This window comes from Cololabis saira, chromosome 24 (genome assembly GCF_033807715.1).
Source record: "Cololabis saira isolate AMF1-May2022 chromosome 24, fColSai1.1, whole genome shotgun sequence".
NCBI classification, from domain to species: Eukaryota; Metazoa; Chordata; class Actinopteri; order Beloniformes; family Belonidae; genus Cololabis; species Cololabis saira.
In genome coordinates this window covers 20120476-20139755 of record NC_084610.1, presented here as the reverse complement: position 1 = coordinate 20139755, position 19280 = coordinate 20120476, and the positions used below count along the sequence as shown (strand labels likewise).

The window sequence follows — 19280 nt, the reverse complement described above, 5'->3', positions numbered from 1 at the left end:
AATAAAGTCGTAATAATATGAGAATAAAGTCGTAACATTACGAGAATGAAGTCATAACATTATGAGAATAAAGTCATCATATTACGAGAATAAAGTCGTAACATTACGAGAATAAAGTCGTAATATTAAAAGAATAAAGTGTTAATTTATGAGAACTCTAACAGGAAGAGTGTGTTAAAATGTTGAATATTGAGCATCTTGTGAAGTTATATTTATATATTTATAATATATTTAATATTACGACTTTATTCTCGTAATATTACGACTTTATTCTCACAACATTATGACTTTATTCTCGTAATTTTACGACTTTATTCTCATATTATTAATACTTTATTTTCGTAATTTCCTTTTTTTTTCTTGGTTTGGCCCTAATACTCCGTCGTACAAAACAACATCATGCTGGGAAATTAAAACATTTTCAGTTTTTTATGTTCAATAAATATTTTCTACCTTGTAATTTTGTAAAAGATTTTTTTCTTTGAAAAGCATGCCTAAATCAAATTTATTTGATTTATGCAATGGGGAAAAAAATGGCAAAATAAATGAAAAACTGCGAAGAACCATGTTCGGTATTGTTCGGTATTCAGCCAAGTGTTTATTATTATTATCGGTTTCGGTTTCGGCCACAAATTTTAATTTCGGTGCATCACTATCAGCCGCAGCGCTGAGACGGGGACATGTACGGTGGCTGAGACCCGCCATTGCTGAAAATAAAAGTAACGCTGCAAACAGAAACAAACGCCGCTGCAAATAAAATAAACGCTGCAAACAAATAGAAACGCTGCTGCAAATAAAAGAAACGCTGAAAATATAAAGAAACCCTGCTGCAAATAAAATAAAAAATGACGCAAATAAAAAAGCCACAACGGAAGTGAATTACCGGGGACTGTTTTTTGCCGATGCACCGGTGGTTTTATGTGGGAGGACACCGGTGTTGTTGTTTTTGTTGTTTTTATCATTAATAATAATGCCAAGAATAATCTAAACCATGGGTAAGAATAGTTATTTGGATGAATGGGAAGTTAAAGCTGTGTGTGGTGGTCAGGGACTTCTCCTCTCACGTACTGTAAAAAAAACACCGGTGCATCAGCAAAAATAGTCCCCGGTAATTCACTTCCGTTGTGGCTTTTTTATTTGCATCGTTTTTTTTTAATTTGCAGCGGTGTTTCTTTTTATTTGCAGCGTTTCTTTTATTTGCAGCGCCGTTTCTTTTTATTTGCAGCGTTTATTTAATTTGCAGCGGCGTTTGTTTCTGTTTGCAGCCTTACTTTTATTTTCAGCAATGGCGGGTCTCGGCCACCGTAGACATGGGCGCTCAAACATTTTCCCAACTCACCGAAGAAGCAGTAAATGATGCCAAAGAGACAGCACATGGAGCAGACCACGCAGGGGACCACCTTGTAGCGCCCACTAGTGGCCTCGCAGCCGTCCAGACGCTCGGGGCTCGGCTCCAGGTCGGGCCGGGCCAGCAGCGCCTCCATGGTGGTCGCCATGACCGGCGGGGCGCGGGAGCAAGAGGAGGGGGAGGTGATCAAGTGGGAGGCGAGGGAGCGGGGAGGTTACGGAGCACTGCCCAGGCGCATGGCTTTACCTGCAGAGGAAGAAACCAGCAGAAGAAGGTTAGTTTGATAAAAAACACTATTTCATCACCTGTTTCGGCCGTTCTGATGGTTTCAAAGAAATCAATGACACAATACCCCCGATCTGTGCGCTCACATTTGTACAAGTACGGTAGGGCTGGGCGATATGGACCAAAAGTCATATCTCGATATTTTCTAGCTCAGGGGTCGGCAACCCAAAATGTTGAAAGAGCCATATTGGACCAAAAACACAAAAAACAAATATGTCTGGAGCCGCAAAAAATTAAGTCTTGTATAAGCCTTAGAATGAAGGCAACACATGCTGCATGTATCTATATTAGTTATAACTGGGGTAAGATTTTTTCATTATGCACTTTGAGAAAAAAGTCGGAATGTCGAGAAAAAAATTGAAATGTCGAGAAAAAAGTCGAAATGTTGAGAAAAAAGTTGAAATGTTGGAGGAAATAGTCAAAATTTCAAGAAAAAAGTTGAAATGTTGAGATTAAAAAAGAAAGGAAAAAGGAAGAAAAAAAGGGAAAAAGAAGAAAAAAAGAAAAAACGGAAAAAAAAGGTCAAACATTTTTGAAAAAGCTCCAGGGAGCCACTAGGGCGGCGCTAAAGAGCCGCATGTGGCTATAGAGCCACGGGTTGCCGACCCCTGTTCTAGCTGAATGGCGATACTCGATATATATCGATATTTTTTCTGTGCCATAATTGGGGTTTCCCCCAAAGCATTATAGAATAGCATCTCTGTTAGCTTCATTTTTTTCTGAGGCAAACCCTTAAAAAAACAGTCTGTTAGGAGTCCTCCTCCTCTGGCTGGGAGAGCCAGCAGCACAGGTGCTGCTGATCAGCCATCTACCTCAGCTGCCACTAATCACCAGCCCAGGCTTAAAAGAAGACCTGGACCTTCACTCAGTGCTTGATTGTACTGAACCCATGCAGTAACTAAATCAGGCCCTTCGAGAAACTTTCTCTAGCTTTTTTCAGCCCTCGAGTTTGAACCTTTGTGTCGTGCTTACATTAATCCCTCTTTGTTTTTTGTCCCAAGGCTTTTTTGTTCCTGTGTCTACGTTGCCTCCCTGGACCCCTCCTCGACGCCTCTGTTCCCCTCGCAGCCATTCTCGTGGATCTCCGTGACCCCCCCCCCAGCTGCCAACTCACGACTGACCCTGGTCTCCTGGACCCCCAACCACCGCTCCCCTGTTTCCTCTGCCTTCCCCTCCGGATCAACCCCTGAGTCAGTTTTTTCCCCTTCACCTTAATAAACAGCCATCTGGCTCTTTATTTCAATTGTTTGGTCTCCTGCCTGTTTGTGGTTGGCTACTCGGGTTCACCTCACGTTTTGGGGTTGGACCCTACAGAACAATCAAGCCAAATATGAACCCTAGCCAACCCAGACAGGCGGGTGCCCCACCCGCCACTATGCCCAAGCTCCCTGACCCCGAGACCCTCCAAATCAGAGTCCGCGAGCATGATGCCCAGCTAGCAGGCCTTAACAACCAGCTCACCCAGGCCTTCACCCTGGTCACAGGGGAGGTTTCAACTCTCCAGACCACCTCCCAGACCAACGCTGCTGCCCTGGTGACCATTGGCGCTCAGCTCGCTTCCCTGACCGAGGTCGTCTCCCGGCTTAGTGGCCCTTCTGCAGCCCCTCAGCCCAGCCCCTTGGTCTCATCTGTTCATAACCCTCCTGAACCTAGCACAGAGCCCAAACTCCCATGTCCCAAGAGTTATTCTGGAAATTTTGCCCAGTGCAAGGGGTTTCTCGGTCAGTGCCAACTCCTGTTTACCCACCAGCCCTCACGTTATGGGTCCGACGAGGCCCGGATCGCCCTGATCATATCCCTCCTCTCGGACAAAGCCCTCAGCTGGGCCATTGCAGCCGTTGGCCAGGATGGGTCCCTCTCCAAGGACTATGAGAGATTCCTTGCAGAGTTCAGACTGGTGTTTGATCACCCGGCGGACGGGGCGGACGCGGCCAGCCGGCTACACACCCTCCAGCAGGGGACTCGCTCTGTCGCCGACTACACCCTGGACTTTCGGGTGATTGCCGCAGACAGTGGGTGGGGTGACCTGGCTCTCCGGAGCGCGTACCGGAGAGGTCTGAGTGACGCAATAAAGGATCTGATCGTCGGAAGAGACCCACCCACTACCCTCAACGCTCTGGTCACCCTTGCTCTGCAGATGGATGCACGCCTGAGAGAGAGACGCCAGGAACATGCTCAACGCTCAGGGGCTACACCCAGAGCATACACAGCCTGTTCCCCTATTAACCCCGATGGTGGTGGAAGTTACCCATCGGGCCCCACATTCCCCCTCTCACCTAAACCATCATCCGGAGGAGCCTCTGATGAACCCCTGAAGGTGGCCAGGTCACGCCTCCGGCCTGAGGAACGAGAAGAGCGTATGCGGGGTCGACTCTGTCTCTATTGTGGGAAGAAGGGGCACTTCATCAGAGCCTGCCCTGCCTGCCCAAAAATACCTGGCTCACTAGCTAAGGGGATCCTGGTGAGCAAGACCACACTACCCCAACCCAAGAACCATCTTTTCCCTGCCACTCTTTCTTGGGGCACTGAGTCACTCTCGGTTAGCGCACTGGTGGATTCAGGGGCGGACGAGTGTTTGATAGACATCTCCTTAGCCCGTCAAGCAGGTATCCCACTCGTTCCCCTTGACTCCACCTGCACCGTCCAAGCCTTAGATGGCCACTCTCTAGGTAAGGTTACGCACTGCACTGCTCCTCTCACATTGACGCTTTCTGGGAATCACGTGGAGACTGCACGTTTTTTGGTGTTACACGCTCCCACTGCTCCCCTGGTGTTAGGTAGGCCCTGGTTGGAGAGACATGATCCCCACATCTCGTGGTCAGCTGGACGGATTTTGGGCTGGAGCGTTGCTTGCCACGCCAACTGCCTTCGCTCTGCTCGCTCTCCGTCCAGTAGCCCTCGGCGATCGGTCTCTCCTCCAGACCTTTCTGGTGTCCCCTCTGTCTATCACGATCTAGCTTCCGTGTTTAGTAAACATCAGGCCCTTTCACTCCCCCCTCACCGCCCTTATGATTGCTCCATAGATCTCCTTCCTGGGGCAGCTCTTCCGGTGGGTCGGCTGTATAACCTCTCTGTCCCTGAGAAGGAGACTATGCGCAATTATATCACCGAGTCCCTCGCCTCAGGCATCATAAGGCCATCGTCCTCCGCGGTAGGCGCAGGCTTCTTCTTTGTGGCGAAGAAGGATGGCAGCCTGAGGCCCTGCATAGATTATCGGCAGTTAAACACCATCACAGTTAAGAACAGGTATCCACTCCCCCTCTTGAGTTCCATGTTTGAACCCCTGACCCACGCCTCTGTTTTCACAAAGTTGGACCTCCGCAACGCCTACCACCTAGTGCGCATTCGGGAAGGAGACGAGTGGAAGACGGCTTTCAATACCCACCTGGGCCACTTCGAATATCTCGTCATGCCTTTCGGCCTGACGAATGCCCCAGCTGTCTTCCAGGCTTTGGTGAACGACATCCTCCGGGATATGTTGAACATTTTCGTGGTGGTCTACCTGGATGACATCCTGGTGTTCTCCAGGACTGAGGAGGAGCACCAACAACATGTCCGTCTCGTCCTCCAAAGGCTGTTGGAGAATCGCCTGTTTGTTAAGGCTGAGAAGTGTGTGTTCCACTCCGCCTCAGTGGAATTTCTGGGCCATGTTGTGGAGAAGGGTCATGTTTGTGCTGACCCCAAGAAGGTCCGGGCAGTGGAGGACTGGCCTACCCCTACTGACAAGACCCAACTCCGGCGCTTCTTGGGGTTTGCCAATTTTTATAGACGGTTTGTCCCAGGGTTCAGTCGGGTAGCTGCCCCTCTCACTGCGCTCACCTCCACCCTTCGTCCTTTTTGCTGGACCCCTGAGGCAGAGTCAGCGTTTAGGACACTGAAGGGCCTATTTACTAAGGCGCCTGTGCTCTCCCATCCTGACCCTTCACGCCAGTTCATTGTGGAGGTGGATGCGTCGGACACAGGGATTGGAGCCGTTCTCTCCCAGCGGTCGGAGGAGGATCAGAAGATCCACCCATGCGCATACCTCTCCCGGCGATTCTCCCCAGCAGAGAGGAACTATGATGTGGGTAATCGGGAGCTTCTAGCAGTTCATGCTGCACTGGAGGAATGGCGGCATTGGCTGGAGGGGGCAAAGGAACCTTTTATTGTATGGTCTGACCACAAGAACCTAACCTACGTGAGGACCGCCAAGAGACTTAACCCCCGACAAGCTCGCTGGGCGCTCTTCTTCAGTCGTTTCAATTTCACCCTCACCTTTCGCCCAGGCTCCAAGAATGTGAGGGCTGACGCCCTCTCCCGCCTGGAATCTGAGGAATCCACCAAGGCCCTTGCTACCCCAGACACCATTCTCCCCCCAGCCTGGGTTGTGGGTGCCGTCACCTGGGGAATCGAGACGGTGGTAAGAACGGCACAACGCACCCAACCTGACCCTGGCAATGGACCCCCTAATCGCCTGTTTGTACCGAATGCTGTCCGGCCCCAAGTACTTCAGTGGGGTCATGCCAGTCGGTTCGTCTGCCACCCCGGTGCTCGTCGCACGGCGGCTTTTATCCGCAGGCGCTTCTGGTGGCCTTCCCTTGAGGCTGACACAAGGGAGTTTGTAGCTGCCTGCGATGTCTGCTCCCGCAGTAAGGCCTCTCATCAGCCCCCAGCAGGTCTCCTACGCCCCCTCCCAGTCCCCAGTCGGCCATGGTCTCATGTGGGGGTGGATTTTGTGACTGGGCTCCCCTCATCCCAAGGTAACAATACCATCCTCACCATTGTTGACCGGTTCAGTAAAGCTGTTCACCTTGTTGCCCTGCCCAAACTCCCCACAGCTGCTGAGACCGCAGAACTCCTGGTGACCCACGTCGTACGCCTCCACGGGATTCCCCAGGATATTGTCTCGGACCGTGGCCCCCAGTTCACTGCTAAGGTGTGGCGGACTTTCTGCAGGGGAATTGGGGCCACAGCCAGCCTTTCTTCGGGATACCACCCACAGACCAATGGGCAGACGGAGCGAGCTAACCAGGTTGTGGAAGCGGCCCTACGTTGCGCTACCACCAGCAACCCCGCTTCCTGGAGCAAGTATCTGCCTTGGGTGGAGTATGCCATTAACACCCTGGAAAGTTCTGCTACAGGGCTGTCTCCCTTTGAATGCTCCTTGGGTTACCAACCCCCGTTGTTCCCAAGCCAGGAGCTAGAGGTGGCGGTCCCTTCCACCCAAGCTCATCTCCATCGTTGCCAGCGCATCTGGAGGACTGCACGGAGGGCCATGCTACGGGCTAACGAGCGGTCTCGGCGGACTGCCGATCGACGGAGGAGGCCAGCACCAGACTACAGGCCGGGTCAACAGGTGTACTTGTTGTCCCAGGACTTGCCTCTTCCTGCCACCTCCCGGAAGATGGGACCCCGCTATGTTGGCCCATATACCATTGACCGCATCATCAACCCCATGACGGTACGCCTCCACCTTCCAGCTTCACTCAAGGTTCACCCCGTGTTTCATGTGTCACGTCTCAAACCCGTAGTATCCAGCGTTCTCTCTGCCCCAGTTCCCCTTCCCCCCCCACCACGGGTCCTGGAAGGGGGTGACCTGGTCTGGGATGTTAAGGAGCTCCTTGCTGTCCGTCGTCGGGGCCGAGGCTATCAATACCTGGTGGACTGGGTAGGGTACGGCCCCGAGCACCGCACCTGGGTCCCTCGCTCATACCTGGCGGACCCCGCCCTCCTGAAGGACTTCTACCGAGCCCACCCGGATGCCATCGGACGGTCGCCCGGTGTCTCCCGTAGGAGGGGGGGTCCTGTTAGGAGTCCTCCTCCTCTGGCTGGGAGAGCCAGCAGCACAGGTGCTGCTGATCAGCCATCTACCTCAGCTGCCACTAATCACCAGCCCAGGCTTAAAAGAAGACCTGGACCTTCACTCAGTGCTTGATTGTACTGAACCCATGCGGTAACTAAATCAGGCCCTTCGAGAAACTTTCTCTAGCTTTTTTCAGCCCTCGAGTTTGAACCTTTGTGTCGTGCTTACATTAATCCCTCTTTGTTTTTTGTCCCAAGGCTTTTTTGTTCCTGTGTCTACGTTGCCTCCCTGGACCCCTCCTCGACGCCTCTGTTCCCCTCGCAGCCATTCTCGTGGATCTCCGTGACCCCCCCCCCAGCTGCCAACTCACGACTGACCCTGGTCTCCTGGACCCCCAACCATCGCTCCCCTGTTTCCTCTGCCTTCCCCTCCGGATCAACCCCTGAGTCAGTTTTTTCCCCTTCACCTTAATAAACAGCCATCTGGCTCTTTATTTCAATTGTTTGGTCTCCTGCCTGTTTGTGGTTGGCTACTCGGGTTCACCTCACGTTTTGGGGTTGGACCCTACACAGTCAGTTTTAATACAAAGCCTCGTGCCAAATGTCACACAGGTTCCTTTATTAACAGAGGTCTGCACAATATCAAAATGTATAAAACAAATGAAATAAAAATAAACTGCCTGCATATATAGAATAAAAATGCTTCTTGAATAAAATAAAACAAATATCCCTTTCCTGCATAACAATTCCATTAAAATACACGGTGCAATTAATACAATGTAGACAGTAACAGGCAAACTTTTCCACTGAGGTTGACAGTTGTGCAATAAACAAAACATTTGTGCAAATCTCAAATAAAACATTCAAGTCAATTTGTCACAAAATAAGCTATATCAAAATCATAAAAAAAAATAATAATTAAATCAATATAAACGATGTTGTCTCGTACCATATCGCGTTTGAAAATATATCTATATATATTAAAATCTGGATATATCGCCCAGCCCTAAAATACGGTGTAGCCAGAACTTACCCCCCAGGTTTATTTCCGATTTACAGCTTCCATTCGTCCCATTCAAGGCTAACAAACACACCCGGTGACTCTTTATACGCTTTATATCTGTACGTTTGTGTTCACAAAAGCTCTTCTAAACGTCTTTGTGTAAAGCTTTTCTTTTGCTATAACAAACAAATACCTTTTCTCAGTTCAGGAAATCCTTTTCCAGTCCTGCACGGGCATGAAGGATGTCACCTGGTGTCAAAGCTTGCAACCGTAACTATGTTGAAACACTGATTGAAACACTGATTTACAACCTCAAACCGGCTCTGACCCGGAATGTTTTTCATATCATGACTCAGCTTTCTAGTGACTCGGCCTGAAAGACGTTCAGGATTCAGTTTCTGGAAACTTTCAAGCACTTGTGGGGAAATCTACCCCAACCACAATGCCAAATTCTTGCGCAAAGGGGAAAAGGCGTGTTTGGTTTCTGTTTGGAGAATTTTTGGATCTTCAGAAACGGTCAAACTGAAACGTGTCCTGGTTTGAACTTCAGCTGCGTTCATCAGATCAGTCGTTTATTGAAGTGTGTCATTCAGCCTTTGATCAGAGAGAGATGAGAGGTTTTTTCTCTTTGTTTCTGTCACATTAAGTGTAACACCAGATGCAATTTAAACCCATCACCTGAACGATCCAGGGCTCGGCGGCGCTGCCAGACACAACCCCCTTCCTCTTCTTACAAACAGATTTGATCTCCTTTGCACCAAATCCCACCCGGTTTATCGTCCTTGACAGCCCAGATGTTGGCGGGTGCTGGAGCTGGGTGGACGAGGGTCATGAGGACCTCTCGCCCTCTCTGGGGGGGTCAGGAGGACAAGAACACACCTCATTCAGGCCAATCTATTAAAGCTCTAATGGATGTTTTCCAAACTTGTCAATGCTCCATCAGCGGTCCTGGCGTTCAGAGAGAAATTAGGTCAATCCAGACGGAAACAGCCGACCCTGCTAGCTGTCCTCACTCAGGGTTCCTGAATCAGAGTTCCTGAATCAGAGTTCCTGAATCAGAGTTCCTGAATCAGAGTTCCTGAATCAGAGTTCCTGAATCAGAGTTCCTGAATCGGAGTTCCTGAATCAGAGTTCCTGAATCAGAGTTCCTGAATCAGAGTTCCTGAATCAGAGTTCCTGAATCAGAGTTCCTGAATCAGAGTTCCTGAATCAGAGTTCCTGAATCAGGGTTCCTGAATCAGAGTTCCTGAGTCACGGTTCCTGAATCAGGGTTCCTGAATCAGAGTTCCTGAATCGGAGTTCCTGAATCAGAGTTCCTGAATCAGAGTTCCTGAATCAGAGTTCCTGAATCAGAGTTCGTGAATCAGAGTTCGTGAATCAGAGTTCCTGAATCGGAGTTCCTGAATCAGAGTTCCTGAATCGGAGTTCCTGAATCAGAGTTCCTGAATCAGAGTTCCTGAATCAGAGTTCCTGAATCAGAATTCCTGAATCAGAGTTCCTGAAATCAAAGTTCCTGAATCAGAGTTCCTGAATCACAGTTCCTGAATCAGAGTTCCTGAATCAGAGTTCCTGAATCAGAGTTCCTGAATCAGAGTTTCTGAATCAGAGTTCCTGAAATCAGAGTTCCTGAATCAGAGTTCCTGAATCAGAGTTCCTGAATCAGAGTTCCTGAAATCAGAGTTCCTGAATCAGAGTTCCTGAATCACAGTTCCTGAATCAGAGTTCCTGAATCAGAGTTCCTGAATCACGGTTTCTGAATCAGAGTTCCTGAATCAGAGTTCCTGAATCAGAGTTCCTGAATCAGAGTTCATAATCAGAGTTCCTGAATCGGAGTTCCTGAATCAGAGTTCCTGAATCAGAGATCCTGAATCAGATTTCCTGAATCAGAGTTCCTGAAATCAGAGTTCCTGAATCAGAGTTCCTGAATCACAGTTCCTGAATCACAGTTCCTGAATCGGAGTTCCTGAATCGGAGTTCCTGAATCAGAGTTCCTGAATCAGAGTTCATAATCAGAGTTCCTGAATCGGAGTTCCTGAATCGGAGTTCCTGAATCGGAGTTCCTGAATCGGAGTTCCTGAATCAGGGTTCCTGAATCAGAGTTCCTGAATCGGAGTTCCTGAATCAGAGTTCCTGAATCGGAGTTCCTGAATCAGAGTTCCTGAATCGGAGTTCCTGAATCGGAGTTCCTGAATCAGAGTTCCTGAATCGGAGTTCCTGAATCAGAGTTCCTGAATCAGAGTTCCTGAATCACGGTTCCTGAATCAGAGTTCCTGAATCAGAGTTCCTGAATCGGAGTTCCTGAATCAGAGTTCCTGAATCAGAGTTCCTGAATCAGAGTTCCTGAATCAGAGTTCCTGAATCAGAGTTCCTGAATCAGAGTTCCTGAATCAGAGTTCCTGAATCGGAGTTCCTGAATCAGAGTTCCTGAATCAGAGTTCCTGAATCAGAGTTCCTGAATCGGAGTTCCTGAATCCGAGTTCCTGAATCAGAGTTCCTGAATCAGAGTTCCTGAATCAGAGTTCCTGAATCACAGTTCCTGAATCGGAGTTCCTGAATCAGAGTTCCTGAATCAGAGTTCCTGAATCAGAGTTCCTGAATCAGAGTTCCTGAATCAGAGTTCCTGAATCAGAGTTCCTGAATCAGAGTTCCTGAATCAGAGTTCACCTTTTATTTTCTCATCCGTGGCGTTTTCTTGTGCCCACCTGCCGGCCTCAGGTATCCCACACAGCTCTCGTTACCCAGACACATCCCTTCCTTCCTTCCTTCCTACACCTGCCCTGCTGCTCTAAAGGTTTCCAGGTCAGGATTACACAAGTGTTGTGACAGTAAGTTCACACTAAGGTCGCTCCGTCAGGGGGGATCTTTTCCTCCCATTTCTACCCGCTCTTCTCTACATCTGCGCAGCGCTCAGACTTTGATGTGACTCCAGTTTTTTCCCAGCCTTCCCCTCTTTTCATTTCCTTCAGTTAGTCACCCTCCTGAGGCTCATGGCGGGGACGGGTGGATGACGCTCTGGTGGGAAACCAGTTAGGCATGTTTGACAATCCTTTCTACCGTCTGTATGTGCAGAAGTTAGCGACCCATGATTAAAGTAGGTTGTTTTTGTGTGGAGAGAGAAATTCTCTGGTGGGAGTTTTAGGATGAAGCAAACAGCCACAGATGAGCAGCAACACTGCGCCATTTACATAGTATTGTTTTGGGTTGTTTTTTTTAGTTGGACAATCAATGGCATGAAGAAGAAAGTTAGATGTTATTCATCTGAGGTTGTATTTGTCTAATCGGATGACCTAATATGATTGGATGTTCATTTTAAACACACACAGACTAATTAGAGCAGGGGTGTCAAACTCATTTTGCTTGGCGGGCCGGATTTGTCCAAATTTTTTCTGGCGGGCCGCACGCTCAAAATAACAAAAACTGTGCGAAATTTTTTTTTTCAATTTTTTTTTTTACTATTGGTATCTATTCCAATATCAGTTTAGTTAATTTTAAAGGAAATATGCACTTTGTTTACACTCTAATTATGTAAAATATATTTCTTCAGGATCTTTTTTCTTGAAATTTCTCGTTTTTTCAAATTATGTAAGATACTTTTAATATCATTTTACAAAGATAAACAGAAACAAGTATGTTTTTTTTATATTTGGCTTTTTTTATGGGAAATTTAATTAAAAGCTAAATCTTTCTTATTACATCCGAGAGTGTTTCTTTGTGATTTAGATATTTTTCCAGTACAATTAAGTGTATTTATTTTTAAAAATTGGCGCGGATATTTGCGCCAGTGTGCCGAAAAAGTCAGCACTTCTTTTTTAACTGTTTTACTTTGTCACTATCCTCGTATTCAAAACTGAAATTCTCCGAATAAATATCTTCTATCAACTTTTTTAGCAGTGATATCTTTCCTGCGAAAATATATAATAGTAGTCAGTTAATAAAAATAAACGACCGTCTACAAAGAAATAAAATCGGCAAATGCATTCTAGAAAACTAAAAAAATTTCGAAAACTGCTCTATTTGTGGAATAACGATGGATTTGTAGAAGAAATATATTATCGGATATGCTGCGATTCATGGCAATTATTTATTCCTTCCTTTATAGTAAATTAACATTTCGGTTTTTTGCGTTGGAAACTTCTCGCGGGCCGCATGAAAATCTCTCCCGGGCTGCATGCGGCTCACGGGCCGCATATTTGACACCCCTGAATTAGAGGGTAGGAAGTGCAGACAGTAAATAAACACTTTCCTTCACAACATTAAGGCTAAAGTTCTGACGCTGACGTTTTCATAAATGAACGAAAACAGGAGCAGATCACCTGTGTGTGTGTGTGTGTGTGTGTGTGTGTGTGTGTGTGTGTGTGTGTGTGTGTGTGTGCGCGTTCAAATCAAATCGTTATGGAAACAGATGGAGGGAAGATGCTGATGGATGAAAACAATAAACCCAGATAATGACTTCAGGCAGATAAAAGCACACAAACACACTGAACTCCCAGATTCCCACATTTGTATCCCTCTTTGATCCAAACATGTCACATTAATAATCATCCTCTGCTGAGGGATTAGCGGGTCGCTACCGTCTGACCCCGCGCAGCGCGAGTTGTTGCGTGTGTGAGCCAGAGAGTGTGTGGAGACATTAAGCCGTTCTGTACTGCAGATAAAAAAACTGCGCCAGTTTTTTTGTCGGCGGTGGGATCATCCTCTGGAAAAATAAATAAATAAACGACAGGAATCTCTTCTTCTGCTGCTGTAGAAATCAGCAACGACAACAACAACAACAGCGTTCTCCACCTCCTGCCCTGCTTCCTGTCTGTTGCCATGACGATGGTGGGATGCTGACAGACGGCAGTCGGTGCTGGTACGCAGCCCGTCCAATGAGGGCGCAGATGAAGCTGCCGTAGCAACAGCAGGAGAGCCAATCTGTGCGCTCCTGCTCTCAAGCGCGTGTGGCTCGCTGCGACGCTGCTGTCGTGGGACGTTGCAACGTCTGACGCGTCAGTCCTTGTGGACGGTGCAGCGAAGCACTCAGAGTTCAAGGAGACGTGTTTTTCAAGTGGATCCCGGCCGATGTGGGACGGCAGAACCTGGCCCTGGGATTTCAGGGTGCTGTCCCAGTTAATGCTCTTTATTCTCTTTTTGCTCTGACAATGGTGCTTTGGAAGATCTTAGTTTTGCATTAGACATGTTTTTAAAAGACGCAGGAAGTAACTTAAAACCACATTACATAGTAATGCCACTCCAGACCAGGTGGAGGCAGACTAACCCTAACCTTTAACCTTAAATAAATCTGCAGTTCCTCAAATCACCATTGGGGGCAGAGGCCAACAGTGAGCCGACCTCTATCAGCCTTCGTGTCCAACCCAGACCTGGACATCAGGCCAAAATGAGCCCAACTCAACATTTAATTCAGTCTGCCATTTTCACACCTCAAAAATTCACCAAATTATTAAACATCTTCATATTTGTGTTCTGATTCTTTTTTTTCTTCTTTTTTTCCTTTTCCTTTTTTTTTTAAACTTTTTTGTCTTTTTTTTCTTTTTTCCTTTACTTTTTAATCGTGAGATTTCAACTTTTTTCTCAAAATTTTGACTTTTTTCTCGATATTTCGACTTTTTTTTTCTCTAGATTTTGACTTTTTTCTCAACATTTCGACTTTTTTCTCGACATTTGAACTTTTTTCTCAACATTTCGCCTTTTTTCTCGAGATTGTACTTCAACATTAATCTCGACATTTTGACTTTTTTCTCGAAATTTTGACTTTTTTCAACTTTTTTCTTGACATTTGAACTTTTTTCTCAACATTTCGCCTTTTTTCTCGAGATTGTACTTCAACATTAATCTCGACATTTTGACTTTTTTCTCGAAATTTTGACTTTTTTCAACTTTTTTCTTGACATTTCAACTTTTTTCTCAACATTTCGACTTTTTTCTCGTCATTTCAACTTTTTTCTCGACATTTCAACTTTTTCTCGACATTTCGACTTTTTTTTTCGACATTTCAACTTTTAGTTTTGCATTAGACATGTTTTTAAAAGACGCAGGAAGTAACTTAAAACCACATTACCTAGTAATGCCCCTCCAGACCAGGTGGAGGCAGACTAACCCTAACCTTTAACCTTAAATAAATCTGCAGTTCCTCAAATCACCATTGGGGGCAGAGGCCAACAGTGAACTGACCTCTATCAGCCTTCGTGTCCAACCCAGACCTGAACATCAGGGATGGGCGGTGTGGACTAAAAAATGTATCATGATAATTTCTGGCATTTATCACGATAACAATAAAAAAATACCAATACAAAAACGTCATCAACGGGAATTTATCCTTCTTTCTTTCTTTCTTTCTTTCTTTCTTTCTTTCTTTCTTTCTTTCTTTCTTTCTTTCTTTCTTTCTTTCTTTCTTTCTTTCTTTCTTTCTTTCTTTCTTTCTTTCTTTCTTTCTTTCTCTCTCTCTCTTTCAGGCTCATATCTTTCTTTCTTTCTTTCTTTCTTTCTTTCTTTCTTTCTTTCTTTCTATTTCAGGCTCATTTCTTTCTTTCTTTCTTTCTTTCTTTCTTTCTTTCTTTCTTTCTTTCTTTCTTTCTTTCTTTCTTTCTTTCTTTCTTTCTTTCTTTCTCTCTCTCTCTTTCAGGCTCATTTCTTTCTTTCTTTCTTTCTTTCTTTCTTTCTTTCTTTCTTTCTTTCTTTCTTTCTTTCTCTCTCTCTCTTTCAGGCTCATTTCTTTCTTTCTTTCTTTCTTTCTATTTCAGGCTCATTTCTTTCTTTCTTTCTTTCTTTCTTTCTTTCTTTCTTTCTATTTCAGGCTCATTTCTTTCTTTCTTTCTTTCTTTCTTTCTTTCTTTCTTTCTTTCTTTCTTTCTTTCTTTCTTTCTTTCTTTCTTTCTTTCTTTCTATTTCAGGCGAATTTCTTTCTTTCTTTCTTTCTATTTCATGCTCATTTCTTTCTTTCTTTCTTTCTATTTCAGGCGAATTTCTTTCTTTCTTTCTTTCTTTCTTTCTTTCTTTCTTTCTTTCTTTCTCTCTCTTTCAGGCTCATTTCTTTCTTTCTTTCTTTCTTTCTTTCTTTCTTTCTTTCTTTCTTTCTTTCTTTCTTTCTTTCTTTCTTTCTTTCTTTCTTTCTTTCTTTCTCTCTCTCTCTCTTCAGGCTCATTTCTTTCTTTCTTTCTTTCTTTCTTTCTTTCTTTCTTTCTTTCTTTCTTTCTTTCTTTCTTTCTATTTCAGGCGAATTTCTTTCTTTCTTTCTTTCTTTCTTTCTTTCTTTCTCTTTCAGGCTCATTTCTTTCTTTCTTTCTTTTTTTCTTTCTTTCTTTCTTTCAGGCTCATTTCTTTCTTTCTTTCTTTCTTTCTTTCAGGCTCATTTGTTTCTTTCTTTCTTTCTTTCTTTCTTTCAGGCTCATTTCTTTCTTTCAGGCTCATATCTTTCTTTCTTTCCTTCCTTCCTTCCTTCCTTCCTTCCTTCCTTCCTTCCTTCCTTCCTTCCTTCCTTCCTTCCTTCCTTCCTTCCTTCCTTCCTTCCTTCCTTCCTTCCTTCCTTCCTTCCTTCCTTCCTTCCTTCCTTCCTTCCTTCCATTTTATTCAGCCTGTCATTTGAGGTGTCATCACACCTCAAAAATTCACCAAATTATTAAACATCTTCATATTTGTGTTCTGATTCAGCATTCCAGTGCCACTCAGTCACGTCAGCTCAGCTCCCTTCAACCTCACATCGGAGATCCTGAAAACTCTCACGCAGACCAACAGTCGAACACAAGCGGCGCCAGTTGCCGATGCGTCACGCAAAAGAATCCTCCGGCACCAACGTGACAACATGAGCGGCGGCTTGTGTGCCGCGGCCGTGACCGACGCCAGGGCCCGGGTGACGCGACAGACCTGTTCCCCGGACCGCCAACCACGTAGTCCAACTTCCTGTCAGGGATCGCGAAGGACGTTAACGTTGTTAACAGAACAACGCAGAGGCCCCAACCGAGGACAGAGGAGACAGACGAAAACAAGCTAGACCAGGGGTCGGCAACCCGCGGCTCTAGAGCTGCATGCAGCTCTTTAGCGCTGCCCTAGTGGCTCCTGGAGCTTTTTCAAAAATGTTTGACCTTTTTTTTTCTCCTTTTTTTCTTCTTTTTTTCTCTTTTTTTTCCTTCTTTTTTTCTTCTTTTTTTCCTTCTTTTTTTTCCTTTTTTTCTCTTTTTTCTTCCTTTTTCCTTTCCTTTTTAATCACGACATTTCAACTTTTTTCTCAAAATTTTGACTTTTTTCTCGACATTTCGACTTTTTTCTCGATATTTCAACTTTTTTCTCAAGATTTTGACTTTTTTCTCAACATTTCAACTTTTTTCTCGACATTTCAACTTTTTTCTCAACATTTCGACTTTTTTTCGACATTTCGACTATTTTCTCAACATTTCGCCTTTTTTCTCGAGATTGTACTTCAACATTAATCTCCACATTTTGACTTTTTTCTCGACATTTCGACTTTTTTCTCAACATTTCGACTTTTTTCTCGACATTTCGACTTTTTTCTCGAAATTTTGACTTTTTTCTCGACATTTCAACTTTTTTCTCGAAATTTTGACTTTTTTCTTGACATTTCAACTTTTTTCTCGACATTTCGACTTTTTTCTCGACATTTCGACTTTTTTCTTGACATTTCGACTTTTTTCTCGACATTTCAACTTTTTTCTCGACATTTCGACTTTTTTCTCGACATTTCAACTTTTTTCTCGACATTTCGACTTTTTTCTCGACATTTCAACTTTTTTCTCAAAGTGCATAATGAAAAAAAAAATCTTCCCCCAGTTATAACTAATATAGAAACATGCAGCATGTGTTGCCTTCATTCTAAGGCTGATACAAGACTTTTCATTTTTTGCGGCTCCAGACATATTTGTTTTTTGTATTATTGGTCCAATATGGCTCTTTCAACATTTTGGGATGCCGACCCCTGAGCTAGACAAAGACGTGAGTCCGTGAATACGGAGGGGCCAAACCCCGCCCATGCACAGCCATGTCCACCGGTACAGAACGTACCAAGCCAATCCCAACTGGGCAGGGGTCTCAGGAGCAATCATTCAGTAATTCATCTAAAGCATCAAATCAAAATGTGGAAACAGCAAGGACATAAATTGGCGTAAATAAATTACGACATAGATGATGAATCTTTTAAACACACCAGCCGAGGAGGATGGGGTCTCTGGTTCGGGTCCTGTCTAAGTCAGCGCGTCGGCATCTTCAGCTCTCTCTGGAGCCGCTCAAAGCCGCAGGGATGAGAACCAGCACCTCCGAATCTGACTGAGACCATGGCTCTCCATCAGAAAAGCATGGAATGTCGTCTCCAGGTCAAGACTCAGGTCCAGGTCTTGCATCAAGTGGACGAAGACTGAGATGTGGATCAGGGTCTGCAGTCACGGTGGAGAGCTGAGACTCTGTTCACCGGTGGATCTACGTTCCTGCCCTCACCTATGGAACTGTGGGGAATGGCTGAAGGAACCAGGTAGAAGATGCAATCAGCTGAGATGAGTTTCCTCTGAAGGGGTCAGGACTCTCTCAGTCAACCAGGAGACTGGGACAGTTGAGGTGGTTCATCTGGTTAGATTGTCTCCTGGACAGATGTCCAGCTAGGACAGGGGTCGGCAACCCGCAGCTCCAGAGCCGCATGCGGCTCTTTAGCGCCGCCCTAGTGGCTCCCTGTGCCTAGTGGCATTTTTTTTTTCTTTTTTGTTTTTCCTTTTTTTTCTTCTTTTTTCTTTTTTTCTCTTGTTTTTCTTCTTTTTTTCCTTTCTTTCCTTTTTTTTCCTTTTCTTTTTTTTCCTTTTTTCTCTTTTTTTCTTCCTTTTTCCTTTCTTTTTTAATCTTGAAATTTCTACTTTTTTCTAAAAATTTTGACTTTTTTTCTCAACATTTCAACTTTTGTGTACTTCAACATTAATCTTGACATTTCGACTTTTTTCTTGACATTTCGACTTTTTTCCCGACATTTCGACTTTTTTCTCGACACTTCGACTTTTTTCTCGACATTTCGACTTTTTTCTCGAAATTTTGACTTTTTTCTCAACATTTAGACTTTTTTCTCGACATTTCGACTTTTTTCTCGATATTTCAACTTTTTTCTCAACATTTCAACTTTTTTCTCAACATTTCGACTTTTTTTCGACATTTCGACTATTTTTTCAACATTTCGCCTTTTTTCTCGAGATTGTACTTCAACATTAATCTCCACATTTTGACTTTTTTCTCGACATTTCGACTTTTTTCTCAACATTTCGACTTTTTTCTCGACATTTCGATTTTTTTCTCGAAATTTTGACTTTTTTCTCGACATTTCAACTTTTTTCTCGACATTTCGACTTTTTCTTGACATTTCAACTTTTTTCTCAACATTTCGACTTTTTTCTCGACATTTCAACTTTTTTCTCGACATTTCGACTTTTTTCTCGACATTTCGACTTTTTTCTCGAAATTTTGACTTTTTTCTCAACATTTCGACTTTTTTCTCGACATTTCGACTTTTTTCTCAAGATTGTACTTCAACATTAATCTTGACATTTCGACTTTTTAATCTCGACATTTAGACTTTTTTTCTCAACATTTAGACTTTTTTCTCAAAGTGCATAATGAAAAAAACAATCTTCCCCCAGTTTTTACTAATATAGAAACATGCAGCATATGTTGCCTTCATTCTAAGGCTGATACAAGACTTTTCATTTTTTGCGGCTCCAGACATATTTGTTTTTGTGTTTTTGGTCCAATATGGCTCTTTCAACATTTTGGGTTGCCGACCCCTGAGCTAGGAGAAGATCCCGGGGAAGACCCCGCACCGCCTTGAGTGATTACTCCCCAGCCGGCCCAGGAATATCCTGGTGTCCTCCTGGAACCTGAACC

General features: G+C 44.7%; 1 protein-coding gene across 2 annotated transcripts in view; it reads right to left on the bottom strand.

Annotated features, from left to right (window-relative positions):
* tmem198b (transmembrane protein 198b) overlaps positions 1 to 19280 on the bottom strand; it is a 47820-nt gene that overhangs the window by 11926 nt on the left and 16614 nt on the right. For both annotated transcript variants that reach the window (XM_061716272.1, XM_061716271.1), the window contains exon 2: positions 1340 to 1594. In XM_061716272.1, the coding sequence (XP_061572256.1) occupies positions 1340 to 1496 (157 nt within the window). In that variant the 5' untranslated portion in view covers positions 1497 to 1594. The remainder of the gene's footprint in view (positions 1 to 1339; positions 1595 to 19280) is intronic.